The sequence below is a fragment of the Hibiscus syriacus genome, unplaced genomic scaffold (genome assembly GCF_006381635.1).
Source record: "Hibiscus syriacus cultivar Baekdansim isolate YM2019G1 unplaced genomic scaffold, ASM638163v2 tig00111917_pilon, whole genome shotgun sequence".
NCBI classification, from domain to species: Eukaryota; Viridiplantae; Streptophyta; class Magnoliopsida; order Malvales; family Malvaceae; genus Hibiscus; species Hibiscus syriacus.
Genome location: NW_024063213.1, coordinates 292,421 through 317,549, shown reverse-complemented (window position 1 = coordinate 317,549; position 25,129 = coordinate 292,421). Strand labels below are relative to the sequence as shown.

At 32.2% G+C, this 25,129-nt stretch overlaps 1 protein-coding gene and 1 pseudogene across 1 annotated transcript; both read left to right on the top strand.

The window, feature by feature from the left end:
- The first annotated feature begins 206 nt into the window (after positions 1 to 206).
- LOC120172932 (CTD small phosphatase-like protein) lies at positions 207 to 1,112 on the top strand. Its single transcript, XM_039180255.1, has one exon. The coding sequence runs from the start codon at positions 207 to 209 to the stop codon at positions 1,110 to 1,112; it is 906 nt and encodes a 301-aa protein (XP_039036186.1).
- Positions 1,113 to 3,002: 1,890 nt separating this feature from the next.
- Positions 3,003 to 4,131, top strand: LOC120172909 (annotated as a pseudogene).
- The last annotated feature ends 20,998 nt before the right edge of the window (positions 4,132 to 25,129 follow it).

Genomic DNA, 25,129 nt, shown 5'->3' with positions numbered 1-25,129 from the left:
TATGATCTTTTAGTATTTTATAAAACAAATCGATATGGATAAATAAAAACAGTTTGATTTCTAAATTTTGGATTCCAGAAAACAAATTCCCGTTAATTCGTTAACAACGACGCAAATTTTTAAACATCTCTATGATATTGTCTTCTCCCTTTTATTGGCTCTTCAAATCTCCTCTTAAGAAAACAAATGAGTACCGGTAACCAAACATGATTTCCGATAAGCAAAGGAAGGCCATCAAGCGCCAGCAACTCCAGCATCGTTTCCACATACGAAGATGTTGCTCCGGCAGAAAGATCAACTCCATCACCACCGTTGCATCGATAAACAAGTCCATCCTCAAGTATGGTCATCGATTCACCCGAGTTTTCGTCGAGTTCGCCCACCGAGTTACCCCATCATGTCGCGTTATCGGAGAGAACCCGATTATTGCCCGCTTTGACGATGACGGTGATGTTAAATCCAATCCTAGAATTGAATGCGAAACATGTAGCTTCAACATTTTGCCTAGGTCACCGGTTCTCCTCATGCAAAGGAATTTGTTACTACCAGCATTGGGGTCGGATAAAATAGGGACCATTGTGCTTGACTTGGACGAGACATTGGTGCATTCAAGCCTAGGCCCCCCACCGCCGAGATACGATTTCACCGTTTCGAGGGTCATGGACGGAGTTATGATCTATTTCTACGTGTTTAAACGGCCCGGGGTCGACGAATTCTTGGAGATTATCAGCAAGAAATACGAGATTGTCATGTTCACGGCGGGGCACAAAGCGTATGCTTCCAAGGTGCTCGACGTACTCGACCCTAACAGCTACATATCACATAGGTTTTATAGGGACTCATGCAAAAAAGTGCGTGGGGATTTCGTAAAGGACTTGTCGGAGTTCGGGAGGGACTTGAGGAAGGTCACGATAGTCGACGACAACCCGAAGTCGTACTCGTTGCAACCCGAAAACGGGATTCCGATCAAGCCGTTTTATGGCGAGGAGCTCTGGGATCGGGAGTTGATGAAGTTAGCCGGATTTTTCGAGAAATGTGATGTTTTTCCAGATATGAGAGACGCTGTGTATCAGTATCTGGGAGGTTCAACTAAAGGAATAAGATTGTTTTGATAAGAATTTCAATGGAAGCATTTTAGGGTTATAGCAAGCTCCTAGTAAACTTTTTCAATAATTATTTGTTACGTTTATAATGTTACATTATTTTTACTTTAATAAATTTATTTAAGCTTTTATTCTTTTCGTATTGAATATAAATTGATAAATGTAAATTAATATAATTTTAAAAGAAATAGAACCGAACTGCATGTAATCGCCACTGTGTCGTTCGACACCAACGTCAAGAAGAACCGAACAGCATGGAATCCAATGTCGGGCCTAAAATTAAACTCAAATTAAACACCAGGTTGTCGGTTAATCCTCGAGCTGTCGTAACGAAAGAGAAGCAGCATCGACACCGATATTTGCAGCGGTCTGCTAATAGCGCTCCGCTTGTTATATAGCAGTAATGGTATCATCTTATGCTATTGTCATATGACTGTGACGCCCGCAATCACCACAATAATACTTGTTATATCACAATCATGATAAATGTAATCCGAATGAAACATTATTTAAATCTGTCATCCTCCACTGGTTCCTCCCAAGAAAAAGAGCCATCATGCTCGACTTGAACGAGACTTGGTGCATTCAACAACCGACCCACTACCTGTTAGTTATGACTTTATGACATGGACAAATACAATATTTTTATTAAGAGCGAATTTAAAAAAGTAGAAGAGAAGACAAATTTATAAAACTTTAAGGGCGAAGAGATTATTAATAGAAAATATAAAAATAATGTCTAAAATATATGACAATTTGATGTTATAATTGAAGAAAATTGAGTTAGAAATCTCACTTTCATAATAAACTTTTAGAATAATTAATTTGAATTAATTAACCAAATGTCAAATAGGGGTGATTGTAATAAAAATAAACGTAAATTACGAAATGATTCTAAAACTTTTATTTTTATAAAAGAATTGGTTATGGATCTCTCTTGTTTTTTTGATGATAGAGGATATTCTTCCAAATTCTAAAGGTGAGGCGGAGAAAAAGATGAATTTTATATCTTGATTTCATGTTGATTAAATAGTGAATATTGTATATTAGAATGGTTTGGAATTTTGCGATTTTTAGATTTTGAGCTAAATTTCACGAGTCTTAAAATAATTATGAGAAAATCTAAACTAATGATGGTAGTAATCGATAAAAAGAGTTCATCAATATCTTGAGTGATTGGAGAAGACGTCAAAGAATGATGATTTCGATGTTCCTTGACGCATGCACAAAATCATAAAACTTTTCTTCTTTGGGGAAGAAGATAAAATAAAAAAGAGGAAAATAATATGGATGACATGGACCACGGTGAGCCGGGCTATCTAATAATTTCTCCCGTAAGAGCGTCTATTTCAACACATGTAAACCAACTTATCTCAGTTGTTAAAGAAATCGTTGTTGTTCATAGATGTCACGAGTTTGAGCACTAGCAACAGCAACAGCAACAACAGGGTGATTGAACTTTTATTGTCAATTGATTGAGAATATTTAGAATAGATTCTACTTGTAATCACTTTAGCTTAATAAAAAAATTGTCATTTTGTTTATAATTTAACCTCAAGTGACCAAAGTGTGAGTAAATGAAAAGTTTAATAGTTAAATTAAAAGCTTTAAAATTTTAATGAGTAAAATTCGAATAAAATCAAAATCGAGTATGAGATTTATAATTTACCTAACAAATATAATTCCATTAAAAAAATCCTTTGAAATTAGCAACCCTCATTATAAAACCCATAAACAATAATAATAATAAAAACAATCAATAGAGTAACGGCCCCCTTACAGTCCACATAAGTTTCCAAACAAGCTTCCCACTCCGAACCTCTTTAACTTCATGACCGTTTCACCGAACCAAAAATTTGAAAGCATAACGGCGCCTTCACTGATCCCGTTATGATCCGAACCAAAGAAAACCTCCAATTTTGCTTCCATTTTTAAAATCTTACCAACTTCCCCTATTAAACGGCTAAATGATAATTCTCCATCGTCCTTTCATAATCCACAGCCCCGAAATGGTTTCCAAGATCACTAAAAAGCGATCTCCGCCGCGTTCCATCAAGCGCCACCACCGGCGAAACACATCTCCGACCAAGAAGAATGCTTCTTTCTCCGTCATCGCCTCCCTCAACAAGTCCATCAAGACTTGCCGCCGCCGGATCGTCAGGCTTTTCTCCAAGTTAGCCAACATAGCGACGACCCCTTCCACCGCCCACAAGCGCTGCCGGCGGGGCTACAGGATCCTTCACCAAGAGAAGAGTTCCCTGAATTCGAAAGCAATTTTATCGTTCCTAAAGCTCTCGTATTCGACCAGTTCTTGCTTCCGCCATTGATTTCCACGACGAAAAGGACCATCTTTCTTGATCTGGACGAGACCTTAGTGCATTCCAGCCCCGACCTGCCACCGAAAACGTATGATTTCACAGTAACGCCGAGCATCGACGGCCAAATCATGAACTTTTATGTATTAAAACGGCCCGGGGTCGATTTTTTCTTGGAAGAAATCAGCAAGAAACACGAGGTGGTGGTTTTCACGGCGGGGCTGAAACAGTACGCTTCTCAGGTTCTCGATAAGCTCGATCCCAAAGGACTCTTCATATCGCACCGGCTTTATCGGGATTCGTGCAAGGAAGTGAACGGGAAGTTCGTCAAAGACTTGTCCGGAATGGGAAGAGATTTGAGTAGAATTGTCATCGTTGACGATAACCCAAATGCATACTCTCTGCAACCGGAGAACGCCGTCCCTATACGGCCATTTGTAGCGGATAGTGAAGACAGGGAGCTGGAGAAGTTGCTCCGGTTCTTAGAGCGGTCTGAACAGTTTGAGGATATGAGAGTGGCGGTTAAACAGTGTTTTAACGGTGGCTGAGCTGATGATTATGGCTTTGTGCAGTTGAAATTATGACGCCTTGCTTTGTTCTTTCAAAGATTGTTCGATTTCTTTCTTCTTTTGGGAATTTCGTTTTTGAACAACAGATATTTTTCAAGGTTTGCGTTGTGTTTTAGATCAAATTCCACTTCTTCTTCTTCTTCATTGCTATGTTCTTCAATTTCTTTTGTTTTCAGATAATTTAGGATCCATTACTAGTTTCAAACTTTTGAAGCACATATAATTGAAGTTAAAGCAACGCTTCTAGTTCAAATGAAGTTTGAAAAAAGACATATTGGTAGGACCATTTACTCTAAAGAAACAAAGAAAAAAAAATTACAATTAGATTTTTTTTTAAATTCTGGTAGAATTCCAAATTTTTTTATTATAAATATAAAGAAGATTGAATTTAAAGAATTATTTTTTTGTTGATATTTATGTTATTAAATTTAGATTAATATATTTATAATTTTTAAAAAAATATATAAATTAATAAATTAAATATTTAATATATTTCAATAAAATTTTAAGTTTTCAAGGCAACACAAATTCGTCCATCTCATTTCTTCAGTATTATAATGATTTTAATGAATTGTGCAAATAAAAAATAATAATGTTTTCTCTTTTTTGTCGAGATAATTGTTCTTAAATTTTAATTATTGTTTTAGATTAATTCATAAAAGTTTAAATATAATAATTTTATCTTCCAATTATGACTATTGTTTTGGATTGGTTTTCAATTTTTTTTGAATGTTTTATATTCATCCTCAAATTGTGACTCTTGTTCTATATTAGTCTTTAAAATTTTGAATGTTTCAATTTTATCTCTAATTTTTAAATGATTTTGGAGGATGCTATTGGGATGTTTAAAAGTTTGGGAATCAATATAGAATAAGAGTCATAATCTATGGATGAAATTAGAGTGTTCAAAAGTTTAAAAATCAATCTAGAATGAGAATCATAGTTCAAGGATTAATTTGAAATGCTTAAAAGTTTGACATCAATTTAAGACGAGAATCATAATTTAAAGATGAAATTAAAATTTTTAAAAGTTTATAGACCTAATTTTATAAGTTTATAATAAAAAAATATATATTTTTCTTTGAAAAGTATGTAAAAAGATATATTATTATATAAGATTAGGTCGAATATTTTTCATCATAAATTTTACTTCACTTAATTTGATTGTGTATTCACAAAATCTGACCTAACCTATCCTTGTACTTTTATTTTTATAAAGTTAATCTCACAAAATTAAATTAAATCACAATTCAACAAATCTAATATTCATTCCTATCCTTACTTATAATATTAAACAATCTAATCCATTAATCAAATCACTTAACATACAAAAGAAATACAGAAGAAAAGAAAGGAAAATCCCTTAATTTTTTAATATCATTAGAGATTTTCTCATCAAACACCAAAAACATTAAGATACATATCATATAACATCATCCATGTATTTAGACAATTTTCTCTATATTTCATACAATATATTTTAGTTATTTTATTATATGTAAATTATTAATCTATTTTTTTTTATATATTTTATGGATTTTAAAATTTTAATTTTAATTCAAATTATATGATAAAATTATTATCGTATCAAAATATAAAAGTTAAATAAACAATTTATATATTATAAAGACTAATAAAAAATAACCATTAAAAAATTGTTGAACCATGATTTGAGATTTTGATATACCAAAAGTAAATAAGTTTAAAGAAATTTTAAGATTATTTTTAATTCAATTTTCAAGCTTATATTTGATTGAACCATTAGAATATAAAAATTCTTTTTAAAGTCAAAAACTTCATCTTTACTCCTTGCTCTTTTGAAAAACTCAAGTCATATACTGGAAATAATTTTCAAACATTTTACAAAGGGTTTCGAATCTTAATCGAGTCAAAATTAAATTTTAACACTAAAGTACGATACTGCAAGAACAATATCGTTACTGTTCATGTGGTACTGATTTTGGTACTGATACTAATGTGTAAAATTACACTGTATTATTGATACTGGTATTGATACTAATGTGTAAAAATACATTGCAATATCGATACTGGTACCGATACTCCTTTTAAGTTTTTGACAAACACCGATTCCAATAGGCTATTTTTGTCAATATTGGTATCGATATTCTAAGTGGAGTACCGATACTTCTGTAATACACCAAATAATAGGTCAGTGATTAATTTGAAAGGAATTAAAATTTTGGAGGACTAAATTAAGTAATTGGTAAAGTATAAGAAATGACTTAAGTAAGACCAATTTGTAAGAGATTGTTTATTGAAAGGGCATTTTGGTCTTTTAGGAGAAATGAATTTAAAACCCATTTAAATTAGGGATTTAAGAAAAAGAGAAAAGAAAAAAATACTTATTTCTCTTCTTCTTCCCGTGGGTGAGAGTGTTCCTCCATAGCTTAAGGTAAGTTTCATCTAGCTCATGTTTTCGGTTGATTTTGGTTGGTCTTTGTAACCTTAAGTAATAGGTAAGCTTAAGGAAATGTTATATGAGATTAAAACTATGAAATGGAGTAAATATTAGAGATTTAAGAAAATGGGGTTTTAAATGATATGTTGATATATGTGTGTTTATTGATGTTTATTGGTAGAATTGACTTCTCAAAGCAGTAAATAAGAGATTAGAAGCATTAGATGGGTTTAAAACAAGTTAGAAATTTTGGTGTGATTCTTAGAATCCAATGATCTTGAGAGGTACTAGATGTTTTAAGTATTAAAATGAAGGAATGCTAGTATGAATAGTTAAAGAAGAGTTTAATAGTATTGTATGGTGTAAATATAACAAATTTAACCCCATTTATGTAATAATCGGGTTGAAAACTGAAAATTCAGGGCAAGAGTATCGGTACTGATAGAACAATACCGACATTATAGGCTAAAATGGGATGAATTAGCTTAGTAGTATCGATACCGACGAGGTAGTATTGGTACCATGGTAAGGGTATCGATACCAGGAAACAACGAATCTAAAATTGGTATCAATACCAGAATGGGGTATCGGTACCATAGTATAGAAGTATAGGTACCAGGATAGTAGTATCGATACTATTGAGCTTGGAATAGCCAATTAGGTTAAAATTGTTATAGAAGGTTAATAATATATACTTTTGAATAATGCTTGAGTATAATTGTTATGAAATATACTAACAATTGATATTGTATATATCGTTATTTGGATGTTTGAAAAGATTGAAATTAAGCTCCCGAGTCAAGCAAAACTAAAGACAAAGGCAAAGTACCGGAGTGAGCAACTTTGCATTTTGGGATATAATAACGAGGCAATCTAAGTGAGTGCACTTAATTGTGTAACTATATGTTGTACTAATCATATATATATGATTGCTTAATATGTATATGGTGATTACCAAATAGGCACTAAGTGTACATTTCACGAAATTCATCTTACGTGGATGAATAACCGTTTCGGCACTAAGTGTGCATTTCACGGAATTCATCCTACGTGGATGAATAACCGTTTCGGCACTAAGTGTGCATTTCATAGAATTCATCCTACGTGGATGAATAACTGTTTTGACACTAAGTGTGCATTTCACGGAATTTATCCTACGTGGATGAATAACCGTTTTGACACTAAGTGTGCATTTCACAGAATTCATCTTACGTGAATAAATAATCATTTCGACACTAAGTGTGCATTTCATGGAATTCATCCTACGTGGATGAATAACCTTTTCGGCACTAAGTGTTCAATTCACGGAATTCATCTTACGTGGATGAATAACCGTTTCGACACTAAGTGTGCATTTCACGGAATTCATCATACGTGGATGAATAACCGTACAGGCACGATGTGTGCAACCCAAGAAATTCATCATGAGTTGATGAATAATCATACAGACACGATGTGTGCAACCCACAGAATCCATCATGAGTTGATGAACTACCTTATAGCACTACGTGTGCATCTTAATAAATGAACATGAATAGAAAGTTGGTAAATTACCATGTTAACACTAAGGGTGCAAACGTATAAGGTTTATAATAAATGGAAAAAGTTAAGTGATATTATGAATAATTATTAGAGTAAAAACAATTCAAAAATAAAAGATAAATGGTCTAAATGTGCATTTGGCAGAATGGTGTCAATTATGCCAGTTAGATGAACGATTAAATACCGTTGATCTAATAAAGAATAGGGAAAATATACAGAATGATAGGTATGATGGACACAGGGCAAATAAAGAATAATAGGGAAAATATACAGAAGGATAAGTATGATGTACATACTAGGAATAATTTCCATGATGGTATAAAAAATTATGGTTTAACTGAGAAGGGCTTAAATGGTCTTTATGAATGATGCTATTTAATTCTTCATTCAATATTCATAAGATACTGTAGTATAATTGTAATATCTTTACAGTACTATGTCTCACTAAGTAAATTCTTAATGTGTGTTGATTTCATGCTTAGGTAAAGGCAAAGATTATTTGCGTAAGGAGTGCAATAGTAGTATCAGCTTTCATCAATTAAAGGTTGAACCATCAGTAACGTTAGGACAATCTTATTCTTTTTGAAAACGTAGTTGGTATGTAATGGAACAAAATTAAATATTTTGTAATGTATCTAAATTGATAGTTTTAGTATTTTATTTATATGAATATCATACTTTGAAGTTTTTAAAAATTGAAACAAAAAATTCCACGATTTTTCAATGCCAAAATAATTTTAAAGTGATGTGACATTCGTATCTTGTGTATGGAATGGTATACGGGAGAGAGGTGTTATATTTATTGGTATCAGAGCTACATGTTTAGCTGATTCTTGGCGAAAATGAGTTCATTTGAAATGAGAAAAAAATAGATTACATGCCACTAAGATTGTCAAGGTTTTTGATACGGTGTCATTATAGTGTAATTGATGACACTATTTACTAACAGTAATGTTGTTACTATGTATGTTCTAATAGATGTCAGAATCTTCAAACTCACGTACAACGGGGGAACAAGAGATGAGAGAAGGGATTGACAGCGAAAGTTACGAAGCTAATAGTGAGCAACCGGTTCCATCTGAGAATGCTAGTGTACCTGCATATCAAGGGATGACGGTACTAGAGTATGGTGCTTTTATGCAAGCTCTCAATGCTATGTTGACTCGTATTCAACCTCCCCTGCCTCCCCTGCTCCTCCAACACCAATAATTCTTATCCCAAAAGAGCTGAAGAGCTTGGGAGCTCTAGAGTTCCAGGGAGAAGAAGGTGAAGGTTCTATAGAGGCCGACTTATGGTTAAATGATGTTATAATAATGCTCGAAAATCTTAACTATTCGGATCCAAAAAATTTGGGTGGAGCGTATCTTTACTTAGAGGACCAGCTTGAGTTTGGTGGTCAAATACAACGATGTATGCACCACCGGTGCAAGTGACCTGGCAATACTTCCTGGAAGAATTTAAGAATAAGTATGTAGGTGAACAATTCAAACGGGCAATGCTGTTAAAGTTCATAAATTTGAAATAAGGTGATCGAGCAGTACACGAATATGAGGCTGAGTATAATAAATTGAGTCATTTTGCTACGGAAGTAGTTCTAAATGATAAGGCCCAACTGATTGGTTTATTGAGGGGTTGAGGCAAAAATTAAAAGAAATGATGTTGCCTTTGAGTTTGCCTAACTTGCAAGAAGTTATTATCTGAGCCAAAGCTATCGAGAGAGCTCAAGAGGAGACATTAGCAGTGGAACCTAGTTTGCAGATGGGGAAAAGGGTTGGAACGCCTTCAACTTCCCATTATGTTAAGAGAGGCAAGGGATCAAGTTTGAGAAATTCAGACAAAAAGGGTTCTACTGTAATTTCACATAAAACAAAAAAGTTTCAGTCGGTTGTTGTTGGCTCAAGTAGAGCAGTTGGAGAAAGAATGGTATGTCACACATGTGGAAGAGTACACCGGGGAGTATGCAGACTTCTTAGTGGAGCTTGCTTCCAATGTGGTGAGACCGGTCATTTTGCCCAAAATTGCTCAAAGAAATCTGGGGACAATTTAGTGCAATATGAAAGATCTGTGACAACCTCTAATAGAAACAAAGGAAGTGGAAGATCAAGGGGACGATATGAATCATTGCAGTGACAAGAGACTCGGTGAGTCGCCAGAATCTATAATATTACGACCAATGAGGATTAGGATGATCCAGAAATTTTAGCATATACTTTTCATCTTTTGATGAGCCTGTATTGGTATTAGTTGACTCTTGATCTATACACTCATACATGAGTACAAGGTTGGTTAGAGCTAGAGGAATTCTTGTAGAACCAATCTTAAGTAAAATGATAGCCGTAAACCTTAATGGGTTATGGTACAAGTGTGAGTGGAAAGGTAGTAGGCCATTTAATAAAGATTCCAAGGGCTATATTTTTAGTGAATCTTATGGAATTATAAATTGATGAGTTAATATCATTTCTTAAAGTGATATTGATAATGATTGTGAAGAGAATGATGTCTGGTTAATGTGATAGATACTCAAATAGAAAAAGTAGGATTGTCTGATAATTTCATGAAATTAGGAAATTAGAGATGTCTTTTTAGATCAATATTTTGGATTACCTCCAGAGCAAGAGGTGGAATTCAAGGTTGTTGGTTATTAAAGAAGTGAGCATGTTTTTATGATTTAGTATCAAATGAATCAAGAGGAATTATCTATGTATGATTTAGAGTTGCCTTAAAAGATTTGACATCATTATTGGTATAGTGAGTGGTACTATAGTGGTGCTAATCACACGAGCCTTAAATACTTGTGGAAATTGAAGAGAGTGAACATGAGACAGAAAAGATGTATGAAACCTCTAAAGATGCATGAACTACTGTATAGGCACTACGTATGCATCTTAATAAATGAACATGAATAGAAAGTTGGTAAATTACCATGTTAACACTAAGGGTGCAAATGTATAAGGTTTATAATAAATAGAAAGAGTTAAGTGATATTATAAATAATTATTAGAGTAAAAAAATTCAAAAATAAACGATAAATGCTCTAACTATGCATTTGGCAGAAATGTGTCAATTATACCAGTTAGATGAACGGCTAAATATCGTTGAGTAAAAGAATAATAGACTAGCTGTGCATTTGACAGAAAAGTTTCAAATATGCAAGTTAGATTAAAGGCTAAATACCTTTGGGTAAAAGAATAAAGGAATTATAATGTATTGTGATAGGAATTGTGCATAAGTGATATTAAGGGATGATATAAATATATATAGATTATGTACAACAATGCATGATTAGTAAGAATGGATGTTATAAAGGAAAACGTAAACAGAACATAATGGGCATGAAGGATGCCCAAATGAAAATACAAAAAGGTGTATTAACAATATTTAAGGTGTCGCCATAATGATTATAAAATATACATGATCAATTGACACCTTGGTGCAATACATGTATAATATTTCACAATTATTGTACATAGGGTAAATAAAGAATAATGGGGAAAATATACAGAAGGATATATATGATGGGCATACTAGGAATAATTTCCATGATGGTATAAAAAAATTATGGTTTAACTGAGAAGGGCTTAACTGGTCCTTATGAATGATGCAATTTAATTCTTCATTCAATATTCATAAGATACTGTCGTATAATTGTAATGTCTTTACAATGTTATTTCTCATTAAGTAAATACTTAACGTGTGTTGATTTAACGTGTAGGTAAAGGAAAAGATTAGTTGCGTAAGGAGTGCAACAGTAGCAACAACTTTCATCAATTAAAGGTTGAACTATCAGTAACGTTAGGATAATCTTATTCTTTTTGAAAACTTAGTTGGCATGTAATGGAACAAAATTAAATATTTGGTAATGTATCTAAATTGATAGTTTTAGTATTTTATTTATATGAATATCATACTTTGAAGTTTTTAAAAATTGAAACAAAAAATTCTACGATTTTTCAAATGCCAAAATAATTTTAAAGTCACGTGACATCTATATCTCCTGTAAGGAATGATATATGGTAGAGGGGTGTTACAACTTCTCTCTCACCAACGGCTAAATTTTTGAATTTAATGTAGGTAGTATTGATATTCCAAGACTGAGTACCGGTACTCAAGGTGTTTGGGCAACATTTATTACTAGAAAATTCATCCCAACGACTATTAACTCCCGCAACAACCCAAATGGCTATAATTAAATAAAAGGGTATAAAAACAAGATTCTAAGTCATATGTGAAGATAATAAATTATAGAGAATGCCAAAGCAATCATATTGAGCCAAAATCAAGTCAACAATCTTCAATATTCTTTTTACTTTCAAAAAACACTTTTGTACTCATTTGTCAAGTGTTATTCCTTGTTCTTGAATTGCGTAAACACATTCATGGTGTGGTTTTCTTAGTTTACTATTTGTAATTTCTTCTTGGTAATGGTTGTACACTTGAGACTTTGAGGTATAAGTCTAAGTGTGTTGTAAGGTTACACCTTATCCTAAAAGATTTGAACAAATTAGTGAATTTGTTGAAATCATTAGTGTGGAAACTAAGGTAGTGAATGTAAACTTCATTGAAGAAGTTGAACACTCTAAAATTACTTATGTCAAATTTTTCATTCTATTGCAAAAAGCTCCCATCAATTTTTTAATTGTCAATTCACACCCTCTTGGCTATTTTATTGGTTTGATTGACTCAACAATTGATATCAGAGCTAACTCATTGGAAGGCTTAACATTCTCTTGAGAATATCCTTGGAATAAGTCAATAAATTCCTCTATAGTGGCCACTCCATCTATTTTTGGCATTTTTATGAGTTTTAATCTATATTGAAGCCTCCGTATTTCAACGGTACCAACTATTCTTATTGGAAGAATAAAATGATGCTATTTGTTCAAGCTACCAATTATTTGGTGTGGGATGTCATCACCAACGGAGCACTAATTCCTTCTAAGAAGCAAGAAGAGCTTGTTGTACCAAAGGTCAAGTCGAAATATACCGATGAAGACTGAAGAATTGTCCAACTCAATGCGAAGGCCATTCACATCATAGTTTGTGTATTAGGCCCCATGAATATAGTGGGGTCTTCTTGATCAAATGCAAAAGAGATTTGGGACAAGCTTGAAGTCACAGATGAGGGTGTAACTCAAGTGAAGAAATCAAAGATTGGAATTTTCACTCTTAATTATGAGAATTTCAAAATGATGTCAGATCATTTTACCACCATCATTAACGATGTAAGGAACTTTGGGAAAGTCTATCCCAATGAAGAAGTGGTAAGAAAGATGCTTGTATCATTTCCTTCATCTTGGGAAGGCAAAACAACCACTATTGAAAAAGCCAAAGATTTGGAGTTGTACACCCTTGATGAAATCATCGGATCATTACTCAGTTATGAAGCGAAACTCCAAAAGAAGAAGGAAAAAGAAGAGAAAAAGGTGGAAAAGAATAAAGTTGGAATTGCTCTCAAGTCAACTGACACGCGTCATTTTCGCGTCAAAATAATTCATTTTTCTCAAATAATAAATAAAAGATATTAAACGTAGTAAAAGAGAAGTAAGGGTCGATCCCACAGGGACTAAGAAAACTTCCTAATTTATATTTGTTTAATTTATGAGCCAAGAAGTAAGTTGAATAGTATTTAAGGTGAGGATTTGTGGATGAAAAGAGTAAAATAAAATAAAAGCAAGAAAATAAGAGATTATGAAGAAGATTAAAAAGAAATAGATTCAATATGGTATAAGTCAGCCTTAGGCTTTTGCTTTGACTTGATTTCCTGGGATTACCGAAAAAGGTTTTTTTTACTTCGAGATTCACGTCGGGTACTTGTCTACAAAGACCAATCCTTGTAACTATGCTTTGTATACCGAATACCCAAGTGCAATCATTGATATCAATTTTGGGAAATTGACCTAATCAAAAACAATGTTGTAGATAAAAATGTTTAAGTTCCTAAAAGATCGACTTGGAATATGTTGTTTCAATAATAACTGATTTTGATCTCAGTTTCCTCTTGTCAAACAATTTTGCTAAGTGTGTTCCCAAGAAGTTGAATGTGCTTTCAATAAGTCGATCATTCATCCCACACATTTAACCTTAACATCATCCTGACCAACGTCAATCTTTGGTTTTGAAATCGTTTTGATTTTGAAAATAAGCTCAAAGAAACTGAGAGATATATCTGAAGTTGTTTAAGTGCTTTTAAATTCTCACATTGGAATTGAGTCATCGCTTTAGCCCTCATATTTCAAGAAAATTAGCTAAGCATTAAAGAAGTCATACTTATCATTAAAAACAAAATTGTAAAGAAAAATGAAGAAAAATAGAGAAAGTAAAAGAAAAATAACTTTATAAAACTAAAAAAGAAACAAAAGGATTCGAGAGATGAGAGATGATGTTTCAGGCTTACCCCGATGGGGTATTTATAATCTCTGAAAAACCCTAAAATTACATTTAAAATCCTAAAAGTTAATTCTTAAAATTAAATACTAAAAATAAAGATAAATCTCGAATTTAATTCGAATTTGCAGCTGAGTCTTTTGCTTCCGCGGAAGTGCTGACAGGATTCCACGTCAGCGATTTCATGCCCACTTGGTCGCCCATGATTTTGGAAAAATAAAAAAGGTTGCAGAACTTCATCTTTTAAGCACATTTTCTAGAAGTAAATGTTCTGCACAAAAATCATATAAAAATACACAAATCAACAATAATAATGAACAATCAAGGAGCATTTAAACACAAAATATAGCACAAACTAATACTAGTCAAATTCCCCCTTACTTATTCAATGCTAGTCCTCAATCATTTCTCAATCAACATGCCAAAATCATGAGTTGCCATTCTTTAATTTACATCATACTCTAATAATCCCAATGAACCAAAAGAAAAGAAATTAATTGAAACTAGAAAACAATTAAGCAAGTGGCAAAGCTAGGAAATAAGTTAAAGCAAAACAAGACATTCAAATAATTCACTAATCTCATGATGCAAAACTCAATTCCCTCACAAAAGATTCACTCATTCTGCTCAAAGTGTTTAAGGAAAAAGAAATTCTCAAGCCAAAACAAGTTAAAACATTACCATAAACTTGTAATTAAATCCAATCTCCACTACTTAAAAATAAATATGATGAAAAAGTCAAGAGTTCTTTAAACTTGGTTGTAACGTGGCTAAGGTATGGGTAGGATAAAGGCCAAAAATCGGGTTTAAGTTTCAGGATAAAGAGAAGATCATTCCACAATTTATTCTAAAGAAATCAAGAGAATAAATACAACAAATTCTTTCTTTCTTTTTTCTTTCGAACTTTTTCCTTTTTTCCCCTTTTTTTACGAATTATTCAAATCTTTTTATACTACACTGTATATTTTTTCTTGCACAGTTCTAACCAAAATTGATTTTTCTTGCACTGTTCGAATATGTACAATATTTTCTATATTGTTCGAACCAAACTGCACTGTTCGAACATTGTAATTTTCTTTTTTTCGAACATTGCTTCTCCTTTTTTCTATATTTTTTCCCGAAGGAACAATTTTACCTTTTCCTGAAAATAGGTGACAATAGAGGGTAAAAATAAAACGGTTTTGGTTTAAAATTATGGTAAAACAAAGAAAGGTTATTATGCTCAAAATTGGCTACTAAGGCAAAAATAAAAGAAAGGTAGGCCATTTATTTTTGAGAAGAGAAAATTTTTAATCATAATGCCTCTATCACACTAAAAACATCAAATTCATGCATGTAGTTTCGACAAGCATTAAATCACAAGTTCTAGAATGCTAAGACTAGTTTGGCACACACAAAGAAATAAAGAGCAAGAATGAAAAATGTATGCTCTTTAGGCTCAAAGATCACAAGAATAGGCTCAATGTATCAAGTCTAGCATCAATTCAACCAACAAACCATGGAATGTCAAAAATTTCATGAAAAAATCACTAGATACGCCAACTAATCATCATGCATCCAATGCTCAATTCAAAGCAAGATGAAAAATTCATTGGAAAAATTAAAACAATCAAGTAAACTAAAGAATAGGAACAAACAATTTCAACATATCAAAATAAAAAAAAACTCAAATTCAACCATCTAACAAGCAATGTGAAATTCAACAAGCTATCCTTCCCCCTTACTTAACCTATTTTGTCTCAAAACGTAATCCAAATTTAAAGCAAAAGAGAGGGAAAAGGAATACCCCCTGATCTAGTATCAATCGCAGCCACGTCCATGTCGAGATAAGCCCGCGCGACGGGAATTAAATCCCAAAATTATGCCCTGACTGTTCCCTGTTGATGTGCATGTACTAATGCTCCATAATACGACAATTTCAAGCTTTGTTCGATCGGTTTCCAACTTCCAATTAAATCCAAATTTAATTAGAAATGAAAGGGTACCTACAAAATTAAAATTAAAAATAAAAATAAAAAATAATGAAATAAAATGTGATACCCCAAATTTTAACTAGTGACTAAAATGATTTTTTTGAAAGTTTAGTTACTAAAGTATAAAGTTTGAAAAGTTTAAGGACCAAAAATGTAATTTTGAAAATTTATATATTTTAGCATGTAAATGGACGGTTTGGATTAAAACAGAGATTTTAGTGGGAATCAAATTTTCGGTACGGGATTTATGTCAAAAGCTATAAAGCGGTAAAGTTTGGTATTGAAAACGGATAATCGGATCAAACCGGAATTTTACAAAAATTTGAAGGATGTTAGAAAATAGTTAGACATATTATTTCCATATTTTAGATCAAAGAAATTTAGCTTATAACAATGTAATTTTTCAGATTTGATCAAAACAGTAGAATTTTAGTGACTAAAATACAATTTTCAAAAATTGTATGGCCAAATTAGAAAGTCAAAGTTATGTTGATTCATATTTGACCAAGGAATATTTTAATGGAAGATATTATAATGGAAATTGGTAAATATCAAGTTTCATTAATGGTATTTTGGGGATTTTTCATTAATTGAATTTTAAATTCAATTTAATTGGTTTAAATGCCATGTGTATCATGAAAATTGCTAGAAAAATCAAGAACTCTTTTTCTCCATCAGTTTGTTGCCGTGAACCCCTCCAATGTGAGAAACGAAAAATTCTTTTCCCATTTTTGAGCTATTTTAAAAGGATTTTAGACTAAGTTGTGAAATAGGAAAATGTTCTACATTCAATTCTCTATCTTTTGGTATAATAAATTCTTGCTAAACATGCTTGGATATTGAGATTTGATGACTAGGGTTTATGAATTTAATAAAAGATTTGTATGTTAGTGGTGTTGGAGATTAATTCTAAAGCTTGTGTAATGACCAAAATGATGTGTATGTGCTTATTTATCACTTGGCCATGGCTAGGGTTTTAAGAGATATTGGATTTTAATTTAATTTGACGTTGTAATGAATAGAATAACATGAATTTATTGTAAGGAAGTTTAATTCATGCTTGAAATTGAATGGAAATCAAGCCCTATGTACTTGGATAGGTTCGGTCACATGGAGAAAATTTGGGGGAAAATGTTGAAAGATTTTTTATGGTCTAGGATTGATATTAGAAGTATTCTATGTGAATTGGAGATAGTTTTGGATCAATTTGAAACCTTAAAAGTAAAAAAGACCTAGATTACAAGTTTATAAGGATTTTGGGACATTATTATATAAATGTGAGATTTGGAGTATTCAATGATAATATTTAGTATTGAAATGCTGGAAAATTAAGTTGGAAAGTTATTTGGAACCAAATTGCAAATTCGGTAAAAGTTTGGTTGGAATTCGAAAGGTCCTAAGAAAATGAGGACTTGTTTGCAAGTTAGTAAATGTAGAAGTATCGTTTGAGTAAAGTAGGAAAATTCTGGAAATTCTGGAAGCTTGCTGAAATTTTTGTTTAATTATTAAGTTTGAATCAAATTACAAGTTTACAGAGATTGGAAGTTGAATTGAAAAAGTTTAAGAAAGTTTAGGATGAATTTGCAAGCTTTTGAATATTTAAGTATTAATTTGAATATTTTATCGAAGTGCTAGAAATTTTATGTTATTAATGTGAAATAATCATAATGGTGAAGGATCATAATGAAGTAAATATAAAAGTTAAGATGAATTCTAGAAAGAATTCATAATTAGTGGTTTGATTGTGTAATTAGCAAAAGTTGAAGGTTTGATAGTGAAAATAAATATTCATAGGATCAAATAAGTATTTTGAGAAATTTGAATTACGATGGAAGTACGATTTAGTTTTATATCGATTTAAGTATTGATTTTATTTCTATCGAACTATATATTTATGCTTAGATTATGTTAGTTCAATACTAACATATACTTTACACATTTTATGTTATTAAATGACGTCGTCAGACTTCAATAAATCTAGTGATCTATGTAACTCGAAAAAGACGGAAAAAGTGCAGGAATTGAGAAGGTTATCAAGGAGGAGATTCGACAGGAAAGCAAAGGTGAGTGCATTTAATTTGTGTTTGTGTTATCGTACAAACATTGACTTGCGATGAGCCAGTGACAGAGTTACTCCGGTAAGAAGTGACTTCTCTAATGTTGTGTGAATTGTGATTATAGCCTAAAGGTTCACTTATTAAGCTTATAGAATTATGAAATTAAGTTAAGGATGTTAATTAAGGAAAGTTGTTTAGAAATTAGAATTCGAATAGTGAGTTTAGAAATTCACCATAAATTATAAAGAATTGATTAGAGGATGATCTCTATACCGTTAGATTCATAGATCAGTCTTGTTTTGTTTAAAACAGATGGTGATTAATTTCGAGGTGTACACAAAAAAATATGAATTTTTAATCGGTGATAAGTCAGAAAACAGGGTAGCAGATTATGTCGAAACAGCTTCTATAAATCAACTTTGAAAATTTGTTATAAATTGTACAAGTGGAATTAGACAGAGTGCGTTATATGGTTAGACTTGTATTCGAGTCTAGTTTTCATTAGTGCAAACATAATAATTTTTCAATATATTAATTAATACAGAATAATATTTGTTTGATGGTAGTGCAAACTGTCAGAATATAGAATTTTGATAAGTTGTATATTGGAAGTAGTGGAAGGTAAATGATTTAAATCTAAAGCTTAGTGAGTCTTATATTTTGATTTAAAATGGTAGTAATAAAGGGTTAAAGTGAATTCAATTTGTTTATTTGATTATTATTATAGTCAAGGACGACTTGCGATAAGTCAACCTCATTTTATTTTCAGTATGATTTATAAATTTTCAGTATGGAGTATTTCTATAATATTTTGTTTTATTAAGCTCTATGAATATTTTGGGTATGAACTGCCCAAGTATGATATTTAAGATGATGAATTCTAAATGTTTACAGTTATCAGATAATTATAAGATCAGATATTTCACAATTTTCAGATACAAAATAATAAATGATTCTATTATGATAAGTATAAGCCCAATGTATGTTGCATTGAGAGTCGTAGGTACATTTGGCATGCCATTAAGTGAGTACATATCAGTTCAGCTTTGGTACATTCGTGTATAAATGCTCAGTTATCAGTTCAGCTTTGGTACATTCGTGTATCAATGTTCAGCACATTTGGTGCTCATTCAGGTTATGATTGCATTGAAGTGCATCATATCTCAGTTTTAGTTATGATTCGACACTGTGTTGTGCCTAGTGCGCACCTTAAACTCACGTACCTTATATTCTCTTACATATACATTGGGCTCTATACATATACATTCGTGTATCGATATTGACTTACAAGATTTTTGATAAAATCATGAGAATATGATTTTCAGGTTTTCATAAGGAAAAATGACTTGACTAGCCCGGTTTGGAGTTTAATGTTTTTATTTAAATTACAGTTTGTTTCTTATATTTTATGAAATTTATGGGTTTACATCACTTTAATTATATTTCTGCCTCACTAAATTTTACTTAGAGCGTGATGATTTTCATGCATAGGTTCGAATAAAGTAGAGGTCATGAAGTAAGGAGCTTGTCAGCATCTTATGCAAATTCAAACCTACGACACTATCAGTAAGACATCCTAACTTTGACTTATTAGTGGCATGTACATTATATTTGTTGGGTTGCTTTATCAAATTTATTTTAAAAGGGTTTGTAATAGTAATTAGGGTTATTTTCTTTAGTTTTGTCTAATTTTAGTATTAATCGTATTTATGAGTGAATAGTATAAGTGTTATATTTTAAATGATTTAAAATCAAGCGGTATTAGGCAGTCATACTTGGATATGAACAACACTGAACTGCCTAATTATTGATTGAAATCAGATTAGTTTTCAATGATCAAACAATGTTTTATAAATTTTATGATTAAGGAAAAAGTTTTCAAAGTAAAAAAGGGAAATTATTAAATGAAACGAAATTTTTAAGCCTTTAAGTTCAACAAAAGTCAGTTAAGTTGATGTGACATTTGTAGCTCGTATTATGAGACATATATGGGCTATGGTTGTTTCATAAAATTACCAAAGAAAGTGAAATCTGTATTAAAACCTAAACCCTAAAATCAAAAACAAATTAAACAGAAACAATTAAATTAAAAATATGGGTTGCCTCATATGAGCGCTATTTTTAACGTCGTTAGCCTGACGACCTAATTAAGACTGCAGGTTCGAAAAGAGATGATTTCTCTACTTCATACGTTTTTTATCCAATGAAGAAATTTCTTACAAGCAAGTCTTCGATCATAAAGTTCCTTTAGTTTGTCCTTGTAGCTTCGAACAATCTCATAAGCATTTCTTTGGATCTTTTTCAACTTTGAAAAATTATCTCCTTCGACCAAAAAGGCTTTCTTCAAATGTCCCAGAAGTGATTTTAATTTAAATTTTGATGTCTGTAAAATGTAAGGTAAACATTTAGTTTTTGTAGGAGTTAAGCGCAAATTTGAATCAACAAATGATATATATTTCAACTCCATTGATTTGTTATCTTTCACCTCAAATTCCCTACATAAATCATCATAAAAGTTAGATTCTATAAATTTATCAATGGCAGGTTCAATAACATCAATATAATTTAAACTCCCAACACTATCAGAATGTTGCATTGCTTTATACATGTCAAATTCAACAACTATACCGTTAAACTCCATTGTTAATATATCACTTCTCACATCGATCTTTGTATGCGCGGTGCTTAAGAAGGGTCAGCCTAAAAGTACTTCAGAACAAGTATTCGTCCTATCGTTTTCCATGTTGATGACATAGAAATCGAAAGGAAAGACGAGAACATCGACATTCACTAAGACATTTTCAAGCACTCTCTTCGGTAGATATCAGAATGATAAAACAACTAGATAATTACTATTGTTTCCTTCAAAGGCTCGTTACTTTTACAAACAAAAAGTGGTATAACGTTAATTGAAGCTTCTAAGTCGCACATTGCACGTTTAATTAAAATATTTCTTATTTTACAAGTTATAGCGAACATAACTTGATCATTCATCTTTGGTGGAAGTTTTCACTGAAATACTGCGGAGACATGTTCTCTCAAATTTACTTTCTCATGACCAATCAATCTTCTCTTTATGGTGAAAGTTCCTTTAAAAATTGGCAATACCTCGACACTTGTTGGATTACTTCAAGGAGAGGTATGTTGACCTGTACTTTTTGGAACACCTCTAGGATTTCCTTTTGTTCGGCTTTTTTGTCATTCTTCATCAATCTCGATGGGAAGGGTGGTGCGATTTCATGAGAAGGATCAGGAGGAGGTGGCGATGAAGATGTACCTTGGATGTAAGAATTTGGCATTTCCTTATTCTTTTTGGAATGTGTGACATTCTCCTCTCGGACTTTAGGTGTAATAACGGTTGCACTTCGGAGGGTGATAACACTAGCATTCTCTCTCGGATTTGACTCCATTTGAGAATGTAGTCTTCCCTACGACTCTACTCTCCCCATGGTTTGAGCCAATTGGTTCATTTTCTTATCCAACTCTTGAAGATATGCTTTAGTCCAGCTTTGGATTTTTTCTTGGGAAATCGCTAGCTTCTCCATTATCACCTCCAATGATGTCTTTTCCGATTGTTGTTATGGAGGTGGCTTCAGTATATATGTTGCCTTCTAGTTCTGTGCATAACTGAATTTTGAATGGTCTCGCCATCCTGGATTGTATGTATTTCCATATGGGTCGTATGGTCTGTGGGGAGGTCCTGGAAAGCTCCCTACGGTGTTGACTTGTGTGTTACCTCCCTCTTATAACATCGGGTAGCAATCCGTCGGATGATCCGACATTGTGCATATCCCACAAGCTCTTCTTATTCAATATTTTCCTGCAACAAGCAAATTAACTACTTTAGTTAATTTATATAATTTATTTTCAATGGAAAATGTACTTATCTTGTGGTGAACCCATCGGTTGGGTTCACTTGAAAACTATTGAGAGTTGGCTGCCATGGTTGAATTCAACTCTCTTGTTGTTGATGGGGTCATATTGACTAATGCTCCTCTACAGGAGGCATCTATCATTTTCATCTCTAAAGGTAAAAATCTTTCTTAAAAGTAATGAAGTAGCATTTGTTCGGTTAATCCATGCTGCAGACAACTTGCGCAAAGCTTCTTAAATCGCTCCCAATAATCATAAAGACTTTATTCATTCTTTTTTCATATTTAAGAATGCTCTTTGGTAACTCATTTGCTTTGGCTGTTGGGAAGTACTTGTCAAGAAAAATTTGACTCATGCCAGCCCATGAATTAACTGAATTTGGAGGTAAATGAAATAACAATTCCTTAGCCAAATCGGCTAAGGAAAAAGGGAAAACTCTTAGTTTTATTTGGTATTCGGAAACTCCTTGTGGTTTCATGCTAGAGCAAACCATGTGGAATTCCATCAAGTGTTTGTGTGAATTTTCATTGGGAAGACCGCAAAAGGTGGGAACAAGATGAATAAGTCCTGTATTCAATTGGAACGATTTTTTTGCTTTGAGTAAAGGTTATACATAACGACGTTTGAGTGGTAGGAGCTACAGCTAGTGCCCAGATCATTTGTTATGCTTCTTCTTTCATCGATATCTAATCTTCATTATTTATCTCTATATACGCATCAATTTCAGAATCTATCTCTAGATCTGGATCTGCTTCTGAACTCTACTTTTGTTTTTCTTGTCTTTTCCTTTTCTATCGAAGTGTTTATGCATAGATTCTTCAAGCTCGTGCTTTGATCTTCGGGTCAAAATCTATTAATTCTACAGGGTCCTTCTTGGTCATAAATTGAAAACAAAAGAAAGAAATAAATCAGTAACTTACTGTTAGTCCCTGACAATGACGCCAATTTGACACGCGTCATTTTCATGTCAATATAATTCCTTCTTTTCAAATAATAAATAAAATATATTAAACGTAGTAAAAGAGAAGTAAGGGTCGATCCCACAAAGACTAAGAAAACTTCCTGATTTATGCTTGTTTAAGAAAACTTCCTGATTTATGCTTGTTTAATCTATGAGCCAAGAAGTAAGTTGAATAATATTTAAGGCGGGGATTTGTGGATGAAAAAAGTAAAATAAAATAAAATAAAATAAGAGATTATGAATATTATTAAAAAGAAATATATTACATATGGTATAAGTCACCCTTAGGCTTTTTCTTTAACTCGGTTTCCTCAAATCATCGAAAATATTTTTTTAATTTGGGATTCACGTCAGTTACTTGTCTACAAGGACCAATACTTGTGACTATGCTTTGTATACCGAATACTTCAATGCAATCCTTGATATTGATTTTGGGAAATTGATCTACTCAACAATAATGTTGTAGATAAAAACGTTTAAGTTCGTAAAAAACCGACTGAGAATATGTTGTTTTAATAATAACTAATTTCGATCTCAGTTTTCTCTAGCAATTTTGCTAAGTGTTTTCCTAGGAAGTCAAATGTGCTTTCAATAAGCCAATCCTTCCTCCCACACATTTAACCATAACAACATCCTGACCAACGTCAATCTTTGGTTTTGAAATCGTTTTGATTTTGAAAATAAGCTCAAATAAACTAAGAGATATATCCGAAGTTGTTTAAGTGTTTTTCAATTCTCATGTTGGATTGTCATCGCTTTAGTCCTTAGCTTGCAAGAAAATTAACTAAGCATGAAAGAAGTCATATATAGCATTAAAAAGAAAATTGTAAACAAAAATAAAGAAAAAGAGCGAAAGTTAAAGAAAAATAACTTTATAAAACTAAAGAAGAAACAAAAGGATTCGAGAGATGAGAGATGATGTTTTAGGCTTACCCCGATAGGGTATTTATAGTCTTTGAAAATCCCTAAAATTACATTAAAAATCCTTAAAGATAATTCTTAAAATTAAATCCTAAAAATAAAGATAAATCCCAAATTTTAAATCGAATTTATGGTTGAGTCTTTTGCTTCCACAAAAATGTTGACTGCACATTCTAGAAGATGTTGATTGGATTCCACGTCAGCACTTTCATGCGCACTAGGTCGCCCGTGATTCTAAAAAAAAAAAAAAGGTGCAGGACTTCGTCTTTTAAGCATATTTTTCATAAGTCATTGTTCTACACAGAAATCATGTAAAAATGACCAAATTAAAGAGTATTTAAACACAACATAAACACTAGTCATCCACCAAGGAAGATAGTGATTCTAGTGATGAGGAAGATGAAGAAATGACAATGTTTTCAAAAGATTTAGAATATTCATAAGGTCCAATAAAGGAAGAAGATTTCAAAGAAATGAGGGTTTCAAGAATGAATCTAAGGAGAAGACTCCAACATTTTTTATGAGTGCAAGAATCTGGGACATATCAAGTTTGATTGTCCTCAATTGAAGAAGAATAGGTCAACCAAAAAGACACAAAAGACATATGTAGCTACATGGAGCGATGAAGAATGATCCGATGAAGAAGAACAAGAAGTAGCCAACTTGTCTCTTATGACCATCGAGGGAGAAACGGAAGTAACCTCTAGTTCATCCAATTTAAATGAACACTTATTTGATGAACTACAAGAGGCTTATGATGAATTAGCCTTAGAATGTGAGATCATGCTTTCGAAGAATAAGAAAAATATTTCAAAAATGAAAATGAAAACGATCCCTTATATAAGACCAATGATGAACTTGAAAGTAAGATGAAGGGTATGCAAGTCAAACTTGATGATTTTGAAAAAAAAAATCAAATTTTACATAAATTACTTTTTAAAGTTCATGATAATCATTAAAATGAGCTTGATAATCTTAAAGCTTCTTTTAACAAAGTTGGATCAAACCGATT

Excerpts from the sequence above, each read along its gene's own strand:
- LOC120172932 (XM_039180255.1), top strand. The coding sequence starts at position 207 with ATGATTTCCGATAAGCAAAGGAAGGCCATCAAGCGCCAGCAACTCCAG.